Raw genomic sequence first — 24,009 nt, 5'->3', positions numbered from 1 at the left:
TGCCGGCAAGGGGGCAATCAATAAGGCAGACAGCGACAGTTGTTGGATTAAAGTTTTCTCAAACGTGAGGCAACCGGTTAATGAACTTGCGCTTGGATTCTGTCATTTATCCCGAGGAGAGGTGCGGTAGATTATAGGGTTTTGCAAAGCGAGTTATGCCAGCGCACAATCCCCAAATTATCTGCCAAGCTTAGCTCAGCTCTGCCAAGATTAAATTATGCCAGGCCATCGATAGGGAATACCCACCACGGATGCTTTTGGAACATTATGATTTTCGTCTTGCCATATGAGTGTTTTCAAATCTAAATGTAACATGCTAATCCCCACTGGAAGAGAAAAACAGGTACGATGGGTGGTCGAAGAGTGTGTTGAAAATGGATATTTTTTTGTGGTATAGAATGCCGCTTGTTACCTTGTCAAATATAGAAACCAGTAATGGCAAAATTCTATATTGTATATACACGCATTATGCCAACATATATTAAGACAGGCAGTCAATATGTTGAGCATAGAATACTAACATCAACGGCAGATACATTATTTGTTTCCAATCAAGCAAAGCCTAACAGGACTGCAACTTCCTTCGACATAATACATTGAATGAAAGTAAACGTAATTTGAACCACCATTTCTCAATTACCATATTTTATTTTGGGACATTACTGTCATGTATCTACTGAAAGCAATGTGACATTTACTTTATTCCTAAATAATATAAGAACTACACGCAATTGATTTAGCTAATTCTTATACAGAAACCGCCACAACTTAGTGTTGTAAAATATAAAAAAAATATATATTTACAGTGAATCAAAAACAACACTTCTTATAAGCCCAGACATGCATGTACTTTTTTTTTAATATATTCAAATTAAAACAGCCGAAAATAATATAAAGCCATTGAAATGGTTCAAGCGCTGCATGTTAACAACACCTTTAAATTAATTGCAAATATGCATGCATGTTTTAAAACAGGGTTAATCACGTGTTTGCCGGTGCTTGCACACCACTGCAAACAGTCCCTTAAGTTTTACTTGTGTGTACACGTATATATCATCCCTGGTTTGGAGAAAGGAAGTTATGTTTGTCTATGCACACATCGAAGAAGCAGCAGGAGCAGTCTAGCTCGAAGCAATGTAAAGTCCATTACCTTCAGATTCCTCTCCCAGATGAGGTCCAAGAATGACTATATGATCAAATGAACAATAGTGGCAGGTACGATGGGCCGAGAGCATGAATACAAATAACAACAAAAACAAAAAAAGGGGAGGGCAAACAAAGTACCATTAGAAGCATTCAAAGTAAACAAAAAAAAGTGGTGAAAATAATTGCAAGCAAATTTCTTTTGCGGCTTCGTACACCAAACACAAAACAATGAGAACGTAAGAGAGAGAGGGGGGGGGGAGCTAGACCTGGCAAACGGTTAACGTCACATTAGTATAAATGATCTGTCACGAAATGTACGTATATGAATTACACCTCTGCTCGGTGCAAACGTATTGCCATTTAGGGGTTGCAAGGCTTTGCACGGAGCGCCCGTGTAGAATGCCACACACCATAAAACAAGTCGATATGTGTGTGTCTCTCCCCCTGCTCAGTGTGGCGACCATGCCCTTTGGTGGCTCTGCCTGGCTGCTGGTGATCATGCCACATTGTGAGGCCGTGGGCCAGTTTCTCCTAGCAGAGCCATTTGAGACGAGACTGCTGCCAGACTTGACCATGCAACCCCTCTCTCCCCCCCCCCCCAAAAAAAAAACAAATCAGAAATCAGATGGCAGTTTGATGAGCGTTAATAGGCACACCAGGCACTGAAGTGTTTATCCGAATAATTATCAACTAAGCAACGCATGCACATTTACACATCTTACTGGCATCGTGTTCAAACTAAAATGAATAAATGGTGGTTTGAATGATTAATTGTACACACATAATGCATTTTTACAGCACAGTGAATCCAGCAGATGTGATGAAGTGTATGAGACCAGTACTTAACCACAGACTGGCAAGGTGCATTGAGTGTAGTGCATCGTTCCTGTATATTTAACCCTATCAAACAAGTGTGCAATTTCCATCATAAACCTTGAGCCACCTACAGAGATGGGCACCCCCTATCTTACCTATATAGTGTATAATCTTACAAACGTTGATACGAGCCCCATGAAATAGTATGACGATTACAGTACAGTATAATACTATACATTATACACAGATAGCTCACATACCTATAGTCAAGTCAATTATGTTGTTGGCTAACACGTGGCACCTTGCCGGTTCAAATCGCGATTGCATCATTCAACATGAAAAAATATAAAATCCAGTAAACAATAAATCGAAGCAAGTTGTGGCTGTGAGTTAGTTGTTACAGCCCTTCAGTGGAACTTTGAAACAAGATACCAGAGTCAATCCTTGCAAAAAGAAAATCTAGGATTTTTTGTTTGTCAATTATTTAGACATCGTGGTGTGTGTGTGTGTGTTCATCAGTATATTAGGTCTACTCAGCCTGAAATGAGTACCTAGTGCAACATGTACAAACACTACCACTAGGGAGACAAAGGCGGCAGGGCGTGGTGTCGGCCACCCAGCCCCTCGTGTGCCAGTGCCGGCATTCATTAGGTGCTGCTCGCTAACAGCACTTGCCCCAACAGTCCGTTAAGGCTACACGGGGGATCTTTGTATATTACCTATGCATGCCACATTAAATAACGCCAACGTCTATGCAAAAGCACATCGATGGGAAGTCTAGGGGAAGGAAAAAAAAGAGGAAAATAATCCTTAAATGTAATTCTACTGCCTGTTCATGATTGCATTTTAAGTCCCAGGGTGTCGCTCTTTTTAAAGATCACGATGCAGCATTCAGAAACAGAACGTGTTATTATTGACAAATGCAAATGTCTTAAGCGTGTATGCAAACTCCGATCTCGAATGCATGGGATAAATAATAGGCTCACTTAACCATACAAAAGGTTGATTGACAGTTGCTAACAAGTTCAATTACCGGAAAGTCTTTAATTAGAAGAAAATTATGTTCATTAATAGAACATCTGACGTGTTTACTGGCAGATGGAAAAACTGTATTCTGGCCAAGAAATATCAATCGGTGAATTTTTTTGTGTGTCAGTCTTTGGTGCCAATTTTATTTCAGACGGTGAAAAAAAAAATAATCACCGTGACAGGTTTTGGCTATGGACAAGGCGATGGAGAAGAGGGAATGGCTATACGGAGGAGTGGACGCACGTTGCGCCAGACCCATCCCTAACAGCTTGCAGAGAGCGTCGCCCACGTGGGCAAAACTCTTTGCCGCCGTACCCGTGCACTGTGCTCACTGAAGCCGAGGCGTTAGATGAGAACGGACGGCATAGGTGTTACACGGCAGCGCAAGCGCGGCCTTCCGATGGCCTTCTATTGGCTGTTGCACCACAACGTTGTTCGGGCACAGTGTCCGGTAGACGCTCCTCTCGAAGCGCCCGGGGGGAGCTTCACACGTGCTGGGAGTTACTGAGGAAATCAAGCCAGCAATAAAGACGCACTGGACATCTGTGAACAAAAAAATAAAAAAGAGCCTTGTAGCTCATCGGATTCCTCCGGCCTAAGTAAAGATGGCGATTCCGAAGAAGCTCCCTACGAGCACGTGGGGGGGGGGGGGGGGCGACACGACACTGTGCGTGCCGGCGAACAACACGTGCCAAAAGCCACAGGCAACGCCCCAACGCTGTTCTATGAAATACGCTTTATCGTAACAGTCTACCATCGCGGTCGGGGACCCTTCCTTGTGCGTGTTCAGCATCGCGGAGCATTATGTTACTTCCAAAACGGATAGACTCGAAAAGCCCAATAATGGGTTATATATCTATTAAATATATAATAATAACTCAAACAACACTCACCGATTCTCTGTAAATTTGGACTGACGAATAAGCACGGTTGGCTACGTATAGAGCAAAAGAAGGTCAACGCACATAAATACATACAAACAAACAAGGACAAAGTGCAATTGAAACCCAACCGTTACAGGGCCCCGTGCAGCTTTGCAAACTGTGCACCTAAAAGCTGCCTCGCCTATTGAGGGCTGCTCTCTATTTATGTTTGCGAGAAACTGCAATGTGTGCTCCATTCAAAATTTCCTGGCAGCGTTTTTGCCAAACTCTGGGTGAGAGGCTGAAGCAGCAACAACGACTCCGAATAAAGGGGCTCCAGTAAATTGGGCGACTGAACAAACAGCATTTTTACGCGAGGCCCTTGAATAAAGAGGAAGCGGCACTGTTAACAGTTTGTGCCCACAGGGTTTGAAGAGCAGAAGGAGACCCTTTTAACACTACAAGCAGGCTGAATCAGCAACTGTGAAGTTGTAACGAGCTGGAGTTTGACAAAGGACCATGTAAGGGTCCCTTATATAGCAACTACAAGCACACACACACACAAAAACGACTCCACACTTCCTACAAAATCCACACGAATTAAGCCGGCAATAAAGACACTTCCGGATGAAAATAAAAATAACGGGGAGAGAAAAAAAAGTCTCCACCCGTTTCGTGAAAAGATACTCGAGAGACACATCACTCGTAGACATAACTACAAACTTGGTCACTCACAAATAAATATGCACGTTTCACGTTAAGCGACTTCATCTTTAGAAAGCTGCTGCGGTTTTATACGAGACTAAAACTCCGCTCAAAATATGAGGTGACCAAATCCACTCTGCCGCTCTGAATGTGTCCAATCTCATCCGCTTACAAAGCCAAGGAGGGCTGAGCTTGGTTAGCGTTTGGATGAGCGACTACCAATGCATAGCAGGTGTTGTGCCATGGTGGCAAGATGTTAAATACCTCGCCTGGTATACAGGAGGTCGTGGATTCGATTCCCGACCCTCACACACCTGTATATTTACAGTTTGCATGTTCTCAATGTGGTCACGTGGATTTCTCCCTCCACGTGGATTTTTCTCCGGGTCTTCCGGTTTTGTCCCCGCCACATTTAGATACTTGAGTTTTCGAGTTTTTGGCTGCTACAGATTTCCACGTGATAAACCACTTCGTTGAGTGACCATTTGTGACCAAGTTCTGAAAACGTGCTATATAGCTCAGTGGGCCTTACCCGGTAAAATGAAAAAAAAATCTGTTTAGTTTTTAGTTTATTAGGCTGCTAGGGGGCTTGTGATGAGCTAGGAAAAGGCAATACAGCAACAGGTATGGTCCACAGATAGATGTGGTCCTGTTACTGGATTGAGTCGGTCTGTGCATTATATCTATGCAAGTTGAGCTTTGGGTTCTCATCCACGAATTTGTGGGGTTTCTCCGCGTTCCCCGGTTTACTCTCGCCGTGTCAAACACGCAAAAAAAATCCCATAGACCATGAAGTCCGCCACCACATGCTTTGATGACATACTGCATTTTGTTTTTTTCTCACCAGGCTACTCCTGAAGGCGCCCATACACTGGTTCACTCACCAACCTCAACACAAGCATATACACATTGCTGATCAACTCCCAGCCGAATAAAAAGGATTTAATACAGAAGAGATCTGGGTAAATCTGCAACGAGCCTTTGTACGGTATAAAGCATTTCAGAACGTAGACTTTTGTAAATTTAAACTAATCAAATAAGCACGTGGGCAACTCCACTGGCAAACAATGAATTGATATATGGACGATTATGTCACTCTGACTTCAATGTCAATTTCCCACCATATTGCGTGCTTTATCAATTCTGGGCAACGTTACGAGGGTGTCTGTGGTATCTGACCCATCGCATCTACGCTCGCTGGCGCATTGACAAGCTCGCTAACCACTGGGCAATCAATCCAGCCACCGCCTGTTACGTGCTGCTAGAGTCGTCTGGGCAAGTGGCTCAATTAGATCTGCATTGCAGTGGTTGGTGGTACGACTGTAGTGTGAAATGTTAACTACCTGGCCTGGTATACAGGAGGTTGCAAGGTTCGATCCCGACTGACGCCTGTCTATTTGTGTGCTATCCCTTTGTGGCGGGATGTTCACTACCTTCGCTGGTATACAGGAGGTCATGGGTGTGTGGGGTTCGGTTCCGATCCTGACACCTGCATATTTAAAGTGTGCATGTCTCTCGACTGTGGTCGCGTATATTTTCCTCCGCGTCCTCCGGTTTTTCCCTCCACATGTAGAATCAACGTGCGTTGAGAGTGTTTGGCTGCTATACATTTCCACTTGATAAGCCTCGTCGTTGAGCTATCCCTTGTGGCCAGGTCGCTTCTGAAAACGAGCTTTATAGCTCGGTGGGCCTTACCTGGTAAAAAAAAAAAGATAGTTCCGTTTTATAGTTTTAGTTTACTGCGCTGTGAATCCAGCAACTTGAGCTCAATTCCCAGCCACAGAAAACATGCCCGAAGGGGGAGGGGGGTTGAATTGACATCTGAACCAGTTCGCACTGACCAGTGTGGTGAAGTATAGTCAAATTACCCCTTCCCCCCACCCCCCATGACCGATATGGTGCACTGTGTATGTCGGTGACTAATAATGGATTGCGTTAGAGACTACGTCCACAGGGCAGGTGTAGCGGTAAATCAGTTTGTGTGCTCATGCTGGATGGATTGCTTCATCCCATAATCACAAGGTGGTTGCAGCTTCGAGCGGCCTTCATCCAGCAGTGGATTAATCATGGTTGATGATGATGGTAATGATGATGTTCGTGTAATCATGAGCAACTACTTAGGGCGATCACTAACGTGAAGCCAGTGCTTTGTATGCATGTGCATGTTTTGCTGCAGACTTCGCAAAATAATGTAGCACTTTGTAGGGAAAAAGAGTGGCTCGCAAAAGTTTGAAACTCCTCGCCCAACTGGGCTATAAGGTGGCCAGTTGGATGGATTTAAAGGGCGTGGATTGAATCCACCTGTCTCTTTGTGTGCATGGGTTTTCTGTGGGTACTCGGGTTTCTTCCCAAAGGCCAAATGCCAATTAATAAAACTGGTGAAACATGTCAAGCCAATGGAGGGCCGTTGAGCTCAAGATTATTTAAACTCAGTGAGAACAAACCAGGAGCATTGTTGTTGTTAGATATACACAACTGATTCATAGCAATCCTAAAGGAAATCACAAGTTGCATTATACGTGTCAAGAATAAGGTTTTTTTAAATTGCAATTATGCTAAACATTTTAGAGTGTGTATTAAACGTGCGTATAGATAAGTCAAGTAATTTGTGCTATTGCACGCGCTGAGATTCCATATTTCATGGGAAATGTATCTCAAATCTCACACTGCCAGCCAGGTTGCCGGTGCTAAAAATACCCACATTACACCTCACCACAAGCAATTAATCAAATGGCTTAGGGCAGTCTCCTCATTTCACAGACTGGTGGACAGAGGCAATGGAGGATACAGCAACTCTCCAAATAAAAGGCAAAGGTTCAGCACTGCAATAGCTTGCTCATACAGCTGCTGGCGGAAAGGCCTCCTCTAAAGGGGCGCTCTAGAGAGCCACCCTAGAGGGCATTGACCATCTCTTCCATGTTTCCTCCACACCTCCGGTGAGCACGGTTGGCTACGTACGGTGCAAAATAAGTTCAAGACACACACACACGTGCTGGGCAGACATCTTGGAAGAAGTTTTGAGTACCTGCACTTTTCCCCACCATACTCGACCTGCCGATGGACTCACTGTGGTGCACACTTTTGTCACTCCTCGGTGGACAGATGCGGGGGGGGCGGGGGGTTAACAGAAACGTGCTCCATTGTTTCCACTGCCGGCAGTGAGAAATCAAATGCAACTTGGAGACCCCTCTGGATTGCAAGTCCAGCGCACTAACCGCTACACCACGGCAGAGACCCAAATATGATAAACTACTGAAAAAAAAAACCCATCCAAGCAGAACGATCGATATCTTCATCTTTAAGTAATAGTAATAACATTTTATTAGTGCTCTGAGCACTAGCCCCCTGACTCGGCCGACACAATGGTCGCGTAGTAAATTGGAGACGGTGTTTCAAAGTTGCGGTGCGCCTAATGCCCCCCCCTCTTGCTTTGAGCGCGTTGCTAAATCAGCCGAACCAGGGCACGCATTCAATGGGCAGCCGTTACAACTGTCACACTCGTGCTGGTGCGGAGAAGGACAACAGAACACAGAACTGCGGCTGGCCAGAATAAGGGCCCCGTAATTATCCGCAAATATATCTCGCACAATATCCACCCACACTCAGAGGCTAACAGCACAGTGTCAACAGGAAGAGTCGACGTTTGTCACGGGCTGTGAATTTTAGAGATCCTTTGAGACTCGGGAGAGAAAAGGGCTGAGAAAATAGCGCGATGGCAGGTGAGCGTCAATGAGATAGATGGCAACAAAAATGTGTTATTTTATTGTCTAACCAGCGATGAGAGGAATATAAATTGGCCGCGTAATGATGGTGTCATTGTTCAGATTGTGGTCATCATCGTCGGCAGCCATGATCATTCCACCGCTGGATAAAGGTCTCTCGAGGCTGCTGCCCACCTTGCTCGGTCATGTGATGCAATCATCGACCTCAACATGAACCGATTTCACCACTCCATCACATTCAGAGACACATTGCAAGTACGGCTCTCAATAACTCCATAGTGAAAAAAAAATAGCCTTAAGATGCAGGATTAATGGATGCCTATTATTGCATAACTCGTACTTAAACAGAAACGCATACATTCACATTGATACGATCAGGACTACCATTAAACCGAATGAAAGACGGGGCGTTTGGCCTCATTCAACCACAGACTTTAACACAACCAGCTTCCGCTGCGGGTTAAAGAGCTGCAGTAAACGACATGCAAAACAAATAACCCCTCCTATTAGTGAGCACAGGCTGCCAGGGCAAATGCTGTTAATGAGCACCTATTAGGGCCACTGCTGTGCACAATAGAGGGCTCGTGGGAACAGAATTCCCCTCAACCACCTTTGTCTGGAAACTCGACTTTCATCAGGTATGCATTTAAGGCCGAGTTCACCTAGAGGAGGGCCGGTGTACATCTGGGTTGTAATTATCATCAATGCTGTCCATGGCCAGGAATCTAATGCAGACTTGCACTTGGCCAATTGTTTTTACAAGTGTGTGTGTATAAATAGATTCTCACATATCTCAAGACAAGCACATAAATGGCACAATACCTGCCTGCATTATGCATGCAAGTCTATCCAGTGGTGCCGGTGAATGCATATATATATCATGACGCATAGAACCTCTCAATCTTTTATTCAGTCCAAATTTACCCCACAGCTTTGGCTGTCTTGCACTGAAACGCCAATGGGGACAAATTTGTATGGATTTTAGTGCTTCGTCTCCTTTCCGGGATTTCTTTGACTACCCTGGTCAGTATGGGTGGGTAAATATGAAAGCCTAGGACCAGTTCAGATATCACTCAATACGGGTGGACCGCTATGGCTGGGAATCAAACATCAGTCACAGCAAGGCACTGTTGTGTATTTTATTGAGATTCACATATCAGGGTCCAGAATTGTGCTGGTTTTAAATGTATGTCAGCGTAACCACCTATACGGAAACATACCATGAATTACCGTTGATAAACCATTGCTAATTCCTGTACAGCAATGCTATGGAGGACAGTAATACTACTAATTGTGGATTAAAAGCAGAGCCACTTTTAAAAATTCATATTATCGTGAATCTACACTCATGACAGCTGGAAATCTCATTTAAATGTGCTTGAATCACAGTCTCAAGCCATCAGGCAAGTGTCAAGTGTGGTGCTACCACCGCTTTATGGACCATATTAATAAGTGGCATTGTGACAGAGTAAACAGATATTAAAAAAATGGTGCATAGAGTTGGTGCTGTCAGAACAATTCATGAAGATACGGGTGAAGTGGAGTCATTCATGAAGTGACCCACTGCCAAAACTTTAGTACTGAAGTTACGAAGATTGTAATAAAACAATGATGTGTCAATTATCCACCACATTTCTCTCTATGCAAAAATAATAATCAATGTTGGGGCTAGTGAAACAAATGTAGGCAGGCTGGAATGTAAAACCCATGACCCTATAAAGTTTACACAATTATATTCTCTGGTATGTACCGTCTGTAAACTTCCCTGGCAGAGCCAGAGCAAACTCTTCTCATGACACTTATCATCGCTTTTTTTTTACTTTTAGAAACAACACAGCTTCATGTTTTATAGGATGGTTGCCACAAGTCTGCAGCAAACAGGTATCGAGTCTTCTAAAACTCAACCATGCACAGTGACACCAACTTCACCGTGAAGCTCATTGCGAGTTTTTTTTTAATAATAATCACCGAGTGACTGACATTTCACGTAAAGGGGGCATCTTTCGTGACCTGCCATTTTTGGCAATATGAAATGGAGTCGTCCAAGTTAACGTAATAATACTTCCTTATTTACTCTTGAAAGCCCCGACTGAGCTTTTAGACTTTTCTTTATGAGATGTCTGCTTGCGATGGCATTTCTCTGTATGAGAGGAAACTATAATAGCTGTGGGGTGCGGGGGTGGAATCCACACAGAAAGAAGCAATGAAACTCTAACTTCTCTGAGAAAGGTCAACAAATTACGTGCTGCACTACCTTTTACAGAAACCGCCTTGTTTCCTTGCCCATAGGTGGTCTCATTTATGATGGTTCAATCTCTATGCGATCCACTATCCCAATCGTAGTGCCTGGATTATATATACATATATTTTTTTCACCACACTTGACAGTTCCTTCTTAACAGACACAGTTTTAAATACATATGTGTAAGGAATAATGATCCACGTCTGAAAGACAGCAACGTGTCTGCTTTGAAACAATCCACTATATATCTCATTGTGCAATTGGCATGGTGTCTTGCGACAAGCAGTTCCATTCAGCACTCATATACGGGGCAGTGTACTTCCACATCGTGGGAGAGAATTGTCCCCAACGACAACAGCAAATAACCTCCCACGAGTTAACTTCCAGACGGCTCTTAACCAACAAAGAATTGGGGCACCCTCTCTTGCCCAGCGAAGAGTGGTTGCTGTAAAGCAAACAACCTGTGTGCTTCTCATCGTGTGACCCTAAATGTATTTCAATTGGCACCTCAGACACCTTTGCAAATGAGATGTTCCATCTTAAGGGATTAAGCAGGTGGAAATATTTGAGTAAGTAAATACGAAGTTGAAATGTGCTGCTTAATATTCTCACATTATCAGAGATTGGTTACATTGTTTTATTAACTTGTATCACACACTTTGCTATTTCACTTAATGTTTCCCAAATGTGTCTCTCGAAAGAAAAAAATGGTTCGTCTCAAAGGGCCCTCCACTGGTTATGAGTAAAGTCCATGATCATCCTGCCCCGGATGGATGTGCAAACCAGAGGTCTTCTCGCAGTGAGATTTTGTCTCATTGCGCGGCAACAGTTTCAATAACAGGCAAGTTTCTAAAAAACCTTTTGTCCTCCCAGCAGTGTGAATGGGTAGGGCACCATGGTCTGTCAACCGGCAGGTCGGTGCGTGACGGCGTCACGTGTGTGGGTACTCCCACCCCTTCCAGGACGTCAGCTCAGCTTGGAAGATGGGTCAGCGAAAATGCCCTCTATCGGAGCTCTCTAAACGAAAAAATATTATTTTTTAACCAGGTAAGGCCCACTGAACTTTACAGCTCTTTTTTCAGACGATATGTGTCCACAAATGATAGCTCAACGACGCGGCTTATCACTTGGACATTTAGAGCAGCCGAATACTCTGGACGCGTGACGTTGATTCTAAATAAGGAGGAAAAAAAAAAACGGAGAACGCGGAGGAAAATCCACGGGACCATGGCAAGAACATGCAAACTCCAAATATACAGCAGCAGGCGTCCGTGTCAGGATCGAACCTACGACCTCGTGCGTACCAGGCGGGGTAGCTAACATCTCGCCACCGTGGCACCCTCGACCTTCCCTCCAGTGGAGTCTCAATCCACGAGCGGTGGCATGGGCGAGCAACTGCAAGGGACCGCACCTTTCCCACCACCCGCCTCCACCCCGAACGACGGACTACGAGCCCACCGCTCTCACAACAAGGGCTCTCCGCGAGGGGACTCACCGGCCTGGTTGGTGGTGATGTTGACGGCGACCGACTGCGGCGGGTAGGGGCTCTGCTCCGACACGCCGTTCACGGCCTGCACCTCGAACGTGTACGGCGTGTGCGCCATGAGCTCGCTCACGAGTACGCGCGTCTGCCGCAAGCCCAGCTGGCGAGGCTCGAAGCGCACGGCCTCGTTGCAGCGCGTGCACACCTGGCGGTCCTTCCTGCACAGGCGGCACAGCACGTTGTAGGCCAGGTCCGAGCGTCGGCCCGAGTCCAGGGGCGCGCTCCACTCGAGCACCACAGACGTCTCGTTCACGCTCGACATGACGCCCCGCGGCGCTGACGGGGTGCCTGCGATCGAGGGGGGGGGAGGGGGGGGAGGAAGGCGGAGGGGCAGAGATGCGAGCGAGCGACCGTGGTTAGCGCGGCGGAATCGGCCGAGGAAACTCGCATCTGCATGGCAGCTACCTGAATGGGAATCGCAACATGTATTGATACATGTCAGGAATCCGATGAGCTGTGAAGTAATTTTTCACGAATGTTCAGTAGTTTCACAGATGCACAGTAGTTTCGCGGATATTCATGAACGCGGCCGTAAACGCACGATACTGCACGCATGTACATTTGTTGAACTTATTTCGCACCGTACGTAACCAACCGTGCTAAACGGAGGTGCGGGGGGGTGGGGACAAACTTAAACAGAAAGCAGTTCTCAAGTTTGAACGGACAGTAGAAAAGTGTACAAAGCAGAGTGGAGATTTGCACGCTCGGAATCACACGGAGAGTCAGGAATGTGTGGATTCGAGAACCTACAAAGGTTAATGGTATGATTCAAACCGTTACGAAACGTAAGTTTCCATTGGCAGGACACGTCACTAGAGGGGATGATGGGCAACGTTTTGAGCACAGAGACACTTTGACCATTGCGACTTTACTGCTGGGTTTATAGGGAGACAGCTGTACGTGAAGTAACCTCACGAACATTTTTCAAATGGAATGTAAATGTAGGCACAAACCATCACTGTGCTATTAAATGCATGGCTGATGTTTGGACGTTGTCACAGGCTTATGATCCTGTTTACAACAAAAAAACTAATTTAAAAAATGCATGGCTGATCATACTGGGCAACTTTCAACGATCTTCTGTAGTCCGGTTTATTGTATAAGAAAATTATAGACCTCATAAGTCTTAAATTTCGATTTAAAGCTTTCGTGATTGCAAGGATTCATCTTCTTTGGTTCTTTCGGTAAAGTCACGTAGAGAGTCTTATTTGATAATGAATACATTTAGCTCGGAGCAAGTGGAGACCAATGCCACAACGTCACAGGGGCTGTGCACACCACTTAAAAATACTATGCACAACAAAGACTCGTCTTCTACAATGAACACAGCATTTAGAACATGCAAGTAACTTCTGTCATGAACTCTCAATCGTATTCCTTCAAAATGAATCAGGTTGTTGCGAACATTGCACAAACATACATTGTCAATGAAGCCGTTTCATATTATGCCCCATCATCATTAAAAGTTACGTGATGTGCTCATATTAAATAGATTTTTTTGAAACTTAAAATTGCTTTGTATTCGTATTTGTACTTAGACCAGGAAAGACTCGGAGTCTCATGGATTTATTTCCAAGAAGGTCCTGCCAAGTGTTTTGCCGTAGGGGTTCATGATATTATATTCCAGTGGAATAATTAGAATATATAATGTATATAGATGATGGTGCATAAATATGACATAAAAATTTATATTCGTAATTTTCTTTTCATGGACTTTGTACGAAAGTTGTTAGAATTTCTAAGTCTGAACATCTTTGAATGAGTTTAACCACGAGGTATTTATTTACAAATTATATTTTAATGAAATGATAGCTATGTAAAAGCTACATAATTTAAGCAATTTATTTCATTAAATTATTGCATGGAAGGAATAACAATAATTACAATACTATAATTATTACCTCACATTTACCATTGGTGCAAAACTGATGCTATGAGCATGATTAATAAGAAAAAAACACTTTTATACAAACCATTGTTGTTGTTTTGCTCGATTATTATTTTTTTATCGTCAATTAAATACTATATTACAAACCCATTTATAGGATGGTTTTTCATTCATGATGTTACAATTACACAGCTAATTTACCAATGCATGTTCACAATGACCTATTGTATAAAACACCGCAGTGCATTGTGGGAAAGCATTAACTTGTGCACACCGCATGGAAAATGTGACCAAAAGAAAAACTGCGTTTCATATTGCACCGAGGTCACAAAACATGTGTCTGTGGGTTTTGTGCGCGAACACGCAAGCAAGCTTATCGCCGTCAGCCATAATGTTTCCAACGCTACATAAAGGCCTTCCAACAATCTGACCACTGCTCGTGAGCCTGCAATCCTATCGTTCCACAATCCACCTCACCTCCTGCACACCAGCTGATTTCCTTGCCCCATCTCCACGGTGGTCAAGTTCCCTCGTTTGGCTTACTACTCCATGACCGATCTATTGTCCATCGCAGGGATTTATCCTGGCAAAGCCCACTTACATTTTCATCAGTCACTATGTCTCCGATTTACATTTACGAGAACTTGCCTCTTGATATAATCCCAGCGTGCATCTCTCTGTGCACTTGGCATATTTTTTCAAATGTTGATGTTTTACTTGTCAGTGTTGGTAATCCAGGTTTTATATATATATACCAGTACAAAACAAATTATTCTGGAGGCACGTTTTCTTTCATAACCACGTTGTCTTTTCTAACATCACTCCATCCTGCCATTGCTGACTTCTTTATTTCATTGTTTTATCACATCAATTCCTTTAAAACGAGTGAATATTGACAACTGTGATGTCAGTAGAGACCTATGATTGCCAGAATGTTATTGGACATCAACATGTCTTGGGTCGATCTCAAGATCTTTGAGGAATTAAAACGTTCATTTTTAAATGCATCTGGGTTACTTCACTTTGACTACAGCAAGAAAGTCCTATACAGCCATTCACACTATAAGTTTTAAGTCGGCATTGCAATTAAAGTTCTCAGCTTCTCGATTTCAATTTGTATTTAGATACCATGATTGAAATCCAAATTGTCTTATAGCTTCTTCATTAACAATGGTATTTGACTCAAAAAAACAACTTTCCTTTTGCACGCAAAATTGGGAATGGTTTGCAAGAAAAGAAATACCAATTTCAATTACTGCATTGTACATCTCCAAATATATAAATGGCAAAGTTGTGATTATGTGTCTGTTCAAAATGTTTAGCGTACTTCCTGACATGCAACAAACTTGAAATTTGCCATGTGGGTACTTTCCAGACTGTACACCATGCAAAAATTCTAAAAATACACTTTTTTTTTTTGGGGGGGGGGGAGCTCAATAATGCATTTATTTTTTGCACGGCAAGTGAACTGATGTCAAATCTGTCATGTGACCCGCGCATGCGGAAGCGTAACACATTGTAGTGTATATATATTTTGTAGTGTACTACACATTGTAGTGCAGTGGTTAGCGCGCTGCGTTACGAACCCGGCGACCCGAGTTCGATTCCCGCTCACGGCCAACACCGGTGACGATTATTTGAACCGGTCCTGGGCCTCCCCTAGGTCCACTCAGCCTCAAACGAGTAACTGGTGTGGTGTGTGAACATCGCCACTGGTGAGACAAAGGCGGCCGGGCGTGGTGAATCCAAGTCTCGGGCGAAGCCGGGTAGTACAGCTAGTATATGATAAATGTCATTGTACAGATTCCACTATTGCATTATAGGGTCAAGTGCTCAAAAATGTGTTTTGTTAATTTTTTTTGCCAACAAGGCAAGGTTTCTAATTTCGTACTTGGGGCATAACATCTCATTCTTAAATTACACTTATGCACAATGGGGACCATTACTCTTGTTGTGGGAAACCATATCTGCAGATAATTGCCCTGCAAAAGCAGGGACTGATTGTCCAATGTGACTCTGAGTTCGCAATTAATCGCGATCAACACAACACAATGAAAGAGGCTGACAAAATATCGCGGGCAGTATCTAAAGAGTGCGTCCGATTACCCACAAATTACTATTGCGCAAGCTATTGTTACGAATAACGGTATCGTTTGTGTGGCTCAAACGAGGACGTGCATATACACTCTAATCACAAGGCTATTATACGCATTTGCATAGGGCTAATTGGCTTAAGCACTGTCTCAAAATGTGCTGCTTGTTCGGGGAAATTATGAAGGTCAAATGTGAATGAGATGCTTGTGATTGGTTAAAAAAAAATAAAAACAGCCACGGTCCCAGAATGCCCTAGTTGTAGTTTGAATAGGAAACAAGCCTCAGCACGAATCAGATGCAAGGTCCTTTTGCTTCACATCACGTGCTGAAGAAATGCCATTCATTACAAGACAACGATGAAATCCCCACATTCCTATGGAAGAGGATTGCGTTATATAAGCTGCACTCAAAATGCATTGCAGCAATTCTCTTCTACATGATGAGTATCAATCTCGTGGTGGAAATTCAACATTCTCATGGCAGGTGCCAGTCTCTCAGTGCAGCAGTCATTATCAACCCTGGATGGATAATGGGCTGACATACTTAGTAATCTCATAAACAGATGTTATATCAAAAGAAAAATAATAACGCACAATTATTTACCATATATGCAAAATCTAAAAATAGAGCATTGCCAACAGGTGACAAATGTTTTTTGCCAATATAGTCAATGGTCAATATATATATATATATCACGAAATTATCAGTATTGTATACATTTTAAATTAAATGAAACCCATATGTAAGAGGTGGCGTCCTTGCCTTTAAACATCATGCAGTTCACCAGCATTGCTTCAAGAAAGTCTGTCTACTGATGAGACATTGAATAACACAATTAGTGATAAAATGCACTCCTAGAGGGCTATGCAGCCAAGGGGATTTGTGCCCAACATACTTTTTTGTATATATATTTTTTGTATGTGGAGACCAAAGTATGGGACGTAGTGACCATTCATTTTGTTATAATCGAGTGCAAACATTTGTGTCGTCAGATTATGTGAGAACCATGTAGAAGAGAGCAAAGTTCATTCTCTTTCACGTCTGGGCATGAACCGGGAGTGTTAGAGATGTCACCTTAGAAGCCTGATAATGGCATTGGGTCTCTTAGACACCTAAACAACTCTAACGCAATCAATTACGCAATGGACGTGAAATAAAAAGGGTAATACATTAACAATGGACCGGAGTGATTCAACATCGCACTCTAACAAACACAGAGTGCCGATTTCATCCCCACATGATCACACACACTCTAGCTCGGGGTCATTATATATTTATATATTCTAATATATTTATATATTATAATAAACAAGGCAAGGGTCCACTTGAGATAGGGAGACCTGTTAATGTCAAGAGGTAGAAGAGCATAAATTGTTTTCACTGCTCTGCAAATTACTTGCAGAGATAGCTTCGCATTAGATCAATACTTGAAGTCAAAGGGCATTTTAAGATTATGCATCCATACCATCGTCTCAAATGATACCGATTGGAAAACTAAAAATCATTGCAATTGGGGCAAATGCAAATGCTTCTCAAACAATAAACCTCTAAATTTAGTGATTCTTAACCTGGGGGGGGGGGGGGGTGCACGCACCCCCTGGAGGTGCACGCACCCCCTGGAGGTGCGAATTACCCTTTGTGGGGGTGCGTGAGACACGGCCAGAATGTTTTAGAAGGCAAACCATCGAAAACACAAACTAGGCATGGGCACTTCAGTACAACTGCTCTGTTTCATCGAACCTAAATATGCATTAACAATAAACATGGTTTCACGATTGAGGAACAAAAGGGGTGCAAGGCTGCAGTAGAGGTTAAGAACCACTGCTCTAAATGATTGGCTTAGAAAGCAAAAAAAAACAAATTGCTATCTCCAGAAGCCACATTATCTAATTGCTGCACACAGCCCTAAATTGTGTTGTGCCGTCACTCACAAGCAAGGGCAGTGAAATTCACGAGCAGGTACAAACCTCCCACCCGGTGCGCCCTTGAGAAATGGAATAAAAATTCAATCACCGCAGAAATGGGTTTGCGCTTATTTTTCAGCGGCCGTTTTTCACCGCGCCAAATAACTACAAAATCGGAATTCATTCCAAGAATCTGTTCTGTCGCATTGCCTTTGATGGTAGTTGACCTAAAAAAATAGAATTCGTTCCTGACCTACAACTTTCGAATTGTATTACGTAAAGGCGCCCCTGGTTGTTGTTGTTGTTTTTTTGTAATTATCCATTTTTAAGCGAGCTCAATTGCACTGCCGCATTCGCATTGCTCTTTCAAAACTCTGCCTTTAACAATCGAACACTAATTGCAAATGTATTTGTTTTTCACAAACGCGTGTTTTTTGCTATCCGCCTTGTCAAACAATGACACCTAATTGCAGCAAGGGATCGTTAATGACTGCAATTATAACCTGACGGGATTCTTTTAAGTCGAAGGATTCACATGCATACAAGAGAAGACATTTCAATTCACAGTTAAGGCACCAGGTTTGTGTTCATTTCAATTTATGGTCCTGAATCAATTGCAAAAGCTCCCATTACTATAGCTCAGAGCCAGTCTTTCCATAGACCAACTACGGTGGCAAGATGTTAACTACTTTGCCTGGGTATAAAGGAGGTCACGAGTTCGATCCTGACCCTGACGCCTGTATATTTGGAGTTTGCGTGTTCTCCCCGTAATCGTGTGGATTTTTCTCTGGGTCCTCCGGTTTTTCCCCACCACATTTAGAATTAACATGCGTTTAGAGTATGTGGCTGCTATTCATATCCACGTGATAGCCGCTTCGTTGAGCTATCATTTGTGGCCTGGTCGCTTCTCAAAATGAGCTGCATAGCTCGGTGGGCTTCACGTGATAAAATAAAATTTAAAAAAGTTTACTTTTACAGAGCATTCCTGCACCGAAATACATTTTAATTTGTTTGATTACTGCAGGAGAAAACCATTCCGCCCAGGGGAAACTCATGAATAAGAGGGGGCCGGTGCTTAAACATGCACACAAGAGATCAAACGCTCTGTGTCCTGCCTTCTCCAAGGATCCGACCGTGCTCGATTGATACGTCTCAAACACTGCCAATGCCCCCTTCACGCGGTGCGCCTGTGGCAGTTGGCGACCGCTTCTGTTTGCAGCGCTTTCATCCTTCTCTTCAGTCGTCTTATCACGGAAACTATTTCTAATTATAAAAAAAAGTGGCGCGTGGTGTCTCAGATTTGTGCTAGTTCTCCCATATAGCCGCACCAAAGATACCCTATCGATTCCTCTACAAATTTATAGCAGGACCCAAGGCGCACGCGCGCACATTGTTTGTGATACCGGGACAAGCCACTGTGTTTGTCGAGTTGTCAGGGTGGTGTCTGAGGTCAAGAATAATTGTCAACACCCCCCACCCCCCTCCTCCCTCTCACCCCAAGCATCCACTAATAAAGTGACGGCAGGGAGAGAAAATAATTACCGAATTATTGTCACCTCCTTTGTACGACCTTGCTTAGAGCACTATGCGATTCAAATTGCTTTTATACGGCATTGTCAACCTGCCAAGGTTATGGCAAGGCAATGGCAATATGGCAATGCATAAACACATATGTATGAATATTATACAAAGCATATACTGTACAGATATTCAATAGTAATAGTTCAACACTTAACACAATCAAACACGTGCTTTAGATAAGAGATCGGTGTTTAGATGCAAATAGAGGTAGATTCAGATTAACACGACATTCAGCAGGAGTTCAGTGGTTAGGGCACTGAACTTCAAACTCGGTCTTGGCTATGGCTAAGATCAGTGGTATGCGACAACTGAACTGGTCCTGGACTTTCCTCCTTTACTTAGGCCACACGAGCTAGCATGGTGAAGTGTTGTCTAACAATCATTCATATCTAACAAAGCCTGGTAGATGGGCCTCCAATTCAACAGTGTATTGACAAAGCGCTGTAAAGTAATATTTGATATATTATAGATTCAGAAAGGTTATTTAGGTAATTGAGATTGGAGATTATGAGCCATCACCTCATTATTGATTTGCTTTAAGTTAATCATAATGTTGCGAGCAAGTGCATTGAGCAAATTTTCTCACAGATTTGCTCTTTTAGTAATTACCCAAATTTCCCATGGATGGTTCTTCATAAGTGCTCAGCTTCCTTGTAAACAAGCACATGGCACGCAAGCCTAAATGGAGCCTACTGAGCATGGAGATAACCTAAAATAAATACCAACAAATTATACTATCCTCTTGAAGTCTTTGGGATTTCCTTTGCCAAGGCCAGAAATCTTAAAAACCCATCATTGGAATGCCCGTGGCATTTTTTGACCAGGAATGCAGCGTGGCGTGATGCAATTAGGATAAGTACAATCGATGTGTGGATGAATCACGAGAGGCAGATCTGGGAGAGGGGGAGGGAGAGCACGGGGACTGGGTGGAGGGTTCAACGGAAGGAAAGGAGAGAGACGGGAGACTCGTGGAGGGGGGGGGGAGATGGGATAGATCAATGTGCCAAGGGGTCATCTTAAAACACATGGTGTAATTTCCTGAATCCCCAATGCTTTTCCAATACCTGCGCTGATGGAGGATTGTGCTCCTAATGTTATCTGTATGGTGTGCACATTTCTGGGTGAAGCAAGACAGTTAATGCGGCTGCACATGCAATTGTGTGGAACTGACTTCGACGAAGTGTGTTAAGATTCTAGCTCCAACGCTGAACATGTCAATTTCCTATGACAACATATGCACATTGCCATGAACATTCTGGGCAGGCACAGCAGTGCTAGTCCCATTCAAATACTTGGTTGGTCACTGCCATGAAAATGTGAAACTGCTACCACTGTCTCAAGGCTGCCCGGTGAAGATGAGTACTGCCCAACACTGATTTCAGTATAAACACACGATTGCAATGTTTTATATATATATATAATTTTCTTAAATTAAATTTAAGTTGCCTTCTATAGTATTATGCATCTGTCAAAATGTCACAGGGTTTCCGTGTTCAGAAAAAAGCACTGGGGCAGCACTCGTGCACAATTTTGGCCCTGAGCCAATGGCATCAATGTTGCATTCCCATGGCAGGAGCCAGCCAGCTGGGAAAATATGATTAACTTCCCACAAAGTGGTGTCTATTTTATCAACCCCGAGGATGATGGGCAAAAGCCGTTTGCCGACAAGCATTTAAACTCATGACCCTTAAGGCTGCTGAATGCATCACCCGGTCAGATTTAGCATGCACCAAAGCGCCATTACAATTGTTAGAGACCCGTGGATAGAAGGATCATTGCCAATGTGCTGGAGTGCTTTAATCAATCAGTAAAAAAAACTGAATCCATGAGAGTCCCCAAAGGCTCTTAAGGACCCAGAGTGACATGTTGGGCAAGGTGCAGCAACATTTTGTTTGTGTATGGTGGACGTGAAAACACATTTGATAGAAATGGAAACAGATCACAGGGAGATGGGAGCACTATAAGCAGATTCTGTTGGTGGCCCCAAAGCAATTTAAAACCATCCCCGCTAAAGTGCCCTAGAGGCTAGAACTAAGGTCGCTTGAGAGCTACAGGACTTGGACACCTTGACAAAGGGTAAGGATTTAGTAGTATGCATAGGGCAGGATCCATGCTTTATAATGAATCCCTGTGCCGCGCAGATAGTCATGGCCATTTGGAAAATTATTTTCTGACCGTTGTTAATAGAAAAGGTCAATCAGTGAATGATGAGAACAGATGCTACATAAGTGGGTTGATTTAATGGATTCAAATTATGTTCATTAAACAAGCGTTATATCTGTAGGTGTGTTCAGATGTACGTGTTCATTTTAAAAATGTAAACAAGAGGAATGTTATATATTTGCATCTATTCGATAGGTGTTTCCACACACACGTTCGACATGTATTGTAATAATAAGGGTATACTGTATTACAAGCTAGATATAGCATTCAAAAGGATCATGCTGACAATGTTTTAATACATGTGAAGAGAACATTCTTTGAATTTATTACAACCCACAGTGGTGCACATTTTATCAACAACGACAGGTTGATGAGGTGCCTCCCCCCCTACCTGGATTTGAAATTCCAACATGCAATTGCGAGTTGCTTGCTCTGATCAGATCATCACCCAGTCAGATCTACAAGAGCAGTGTATGCCCTAAATGTCCATATATATATACAATCCTGAGAGGCTATAGTTACTCAACTCACATATTGGAAGGTTACGAGTTCAATCCTCGGTTGACGGCTGATTAAACCTATCATCACCCTGGGTCAATAACACAAGTATCAATGCATGGACAAACTACAGAGATGACTGGTCAAGGAATGGACCTCCACCATTTGTCGTTTGCCATTTCCACCAATGGCGCAGGGACTCCAATGGAGGAAAGGGCCAAACCCATTGCTCATTCGAACTGCGAGGGGACGACTTTGCTTGTGGCCCTGACCCAAACGCGTTCCCCCTCTCGGGGCGAGGCAACGCAACCGATGACGCAGGCGGTCGCCGGAGGCAACCGGGCACCTGCGCGGTTAACCGGCGGCTGAAAAGGCAACGCCGCTTATAACGGGCGGATGATTGTGACGCGCGACGGGGGTTGGGGGAGGGGGCATGCGCGATGCAATTCTGCGACACTCACTGGTGCAGGGCATGTCCGGGGGGTCCGAGGGGGCGCGGAAGTGACCGTTGCGGCACACGCAGCTCGTTCCGCCGACCGACGACATGCGGCTGCCGGGCGGACACTGCTGGCACTCGTGTTCTCCCTGCTGCGGCTTGAACGTCCCGAGGGGGCACGCTGCACACCGACAGACACGCGACAACGCACGTGTGGTAAGAGCATGCGTGTACACCGCGCATACATGTACGCATGCATGCACGCGTGGGTTCGTCGTTTTGTCTGCGCGTGCTGGTAGGGCCCTCCACGAGATTGGCCCACGAATTGTCACGATTCACCGTCTTGTTTGTGTCGCTTCCGTTCGACACCCTTCTTAACCGAGACTGCAAACGGCAATGAATCAGCCCCGTCTGTACATGCACGTGACATGTGGGGGTCACGAAAGGCCTCGTACAGATGACCCATCTCGATGGCCTACTCTCCCATGCTGGCTCAAAGAGAAGAAGTGAGAAAAGATGAAAGTATCTTCCACTTTAACCCATCGCACATGACCATTCTTATTGACTAACCGTCATGTGCCCGTTTATATCGCTGGATGGACAGATGAGAGGGGGATTAAAGAGTCTTGCCCATTGATTGAACAAGCGAACTTGGTGTTGTAAGTCTGGTGTGCTAAATACTACACCTTGGCAGCATCTGGATGTTTCTATCGACATCTAATTTCATCATCATCATCATTGGCGTTAATTATCATGTATGCTGTACCTCTAATGCAGTGTCTCATCGTTCCAGAACACGGGGGCATTTTAGCTCATCTCAGTTAGGGAAGCAATTTCATATCAAATGCAAAGTTCAAAAATAGCACAGGTTCGACAAAACACACAACGAGCACACCAAAGAATGCAAAGGAAACTGTGGTTGAAACTACTCTCTTCTTTGACAGTTTAATTGGAGTTCTTTTCATCACTATCTGAAAGTAATGTATTTAATTTAGTCTCAAATATAGACAGAGTGACCAATGTCATTTCTAATGATTTTCTGGAAATACTAAAATGCTGCAATTGTGCACGAGTATATTTATATATATTCGAAATTGGTCTCGAAAAAAGATAGCTTTTGAAATTTAACTGTTGTACTCATAGGACAAGGTCAGGCAAAAAACTTGAATTAGCTTATGTTCTCACCATAAACACTTAACATTATACACAGAGTTGCATATCACAAAGTGTGTACATACACAACAACAACAACAAGTGGAAGTTCTGTGACAGCAGATGCAATGACATTCTTATTGTAGTCAGTCCCCCAATCGCTTCGTACACCCAACCACCCAACCCAATGTTTGCGAACACCTATTATGGGCAGTAAGTTAAACGTG

The 24,009-nt window shown here is 43.7% G+C and overlaps 1 protein-coding gene across 6 annotated transcripts in view; it reads right to left on the bottom strand.

Moving 5' to 3' along the window:
• The window catches only part of LOC116950464 (ephrin type-B receptor 2-like), a 140,735-nt gene that overhangs the window by 53,866 nt on the left and 62,860 nt on the right, over positions 1–24,009 (bottom strand). For 4 of the 6 annotated variants that reach the window (XM_076072932.1, XM_076072933.1, XM_032968237.2 and 1 more), the window contains exons 4-6: positions 22,656–22,811; positions 12,019–12,354; positions 1,151–1,186 (exon numbers count right to left, since the gene is read on the bottom strand). In XM_076072932.1, coding sequence (XP_075929047.1) covers positions 1,151–1,186; positions 12,019–12,354; positions 22,656–22,811 — 528 coding nt within the window. The remainder of the gene's footprint in view (positions 1–1,150; positions 1,187–12,018; positions 12,355–22,655; positions 22,812–24,009) is intronic. The other 2 variants (XM_076072934.1, XM_032968241.2) reach the window with 1 other exon arrangement.

This window comes from Petromyzon marinus, chromosome 39 (genome assembly GCF_048934315.1).
Source record: "Petromyzon marinus isolate PM22_M1 ecotype Great Lakes invasive population chromosome 39, UKy_Petmar_22M1.pri1.0, whole genome shotgun sequence".
Classification (NCBI taxonomy): domain Eukaryota; kingdom Metazoa; phylum Chordata; class Hyperoartia; order Petromyzontiformes; family Petromyzontidae; genus Petromyzon; species Petromyzon marinus.
This window is presented reverse-complemented; position numbering and strand designations above follow the sequence as displayed.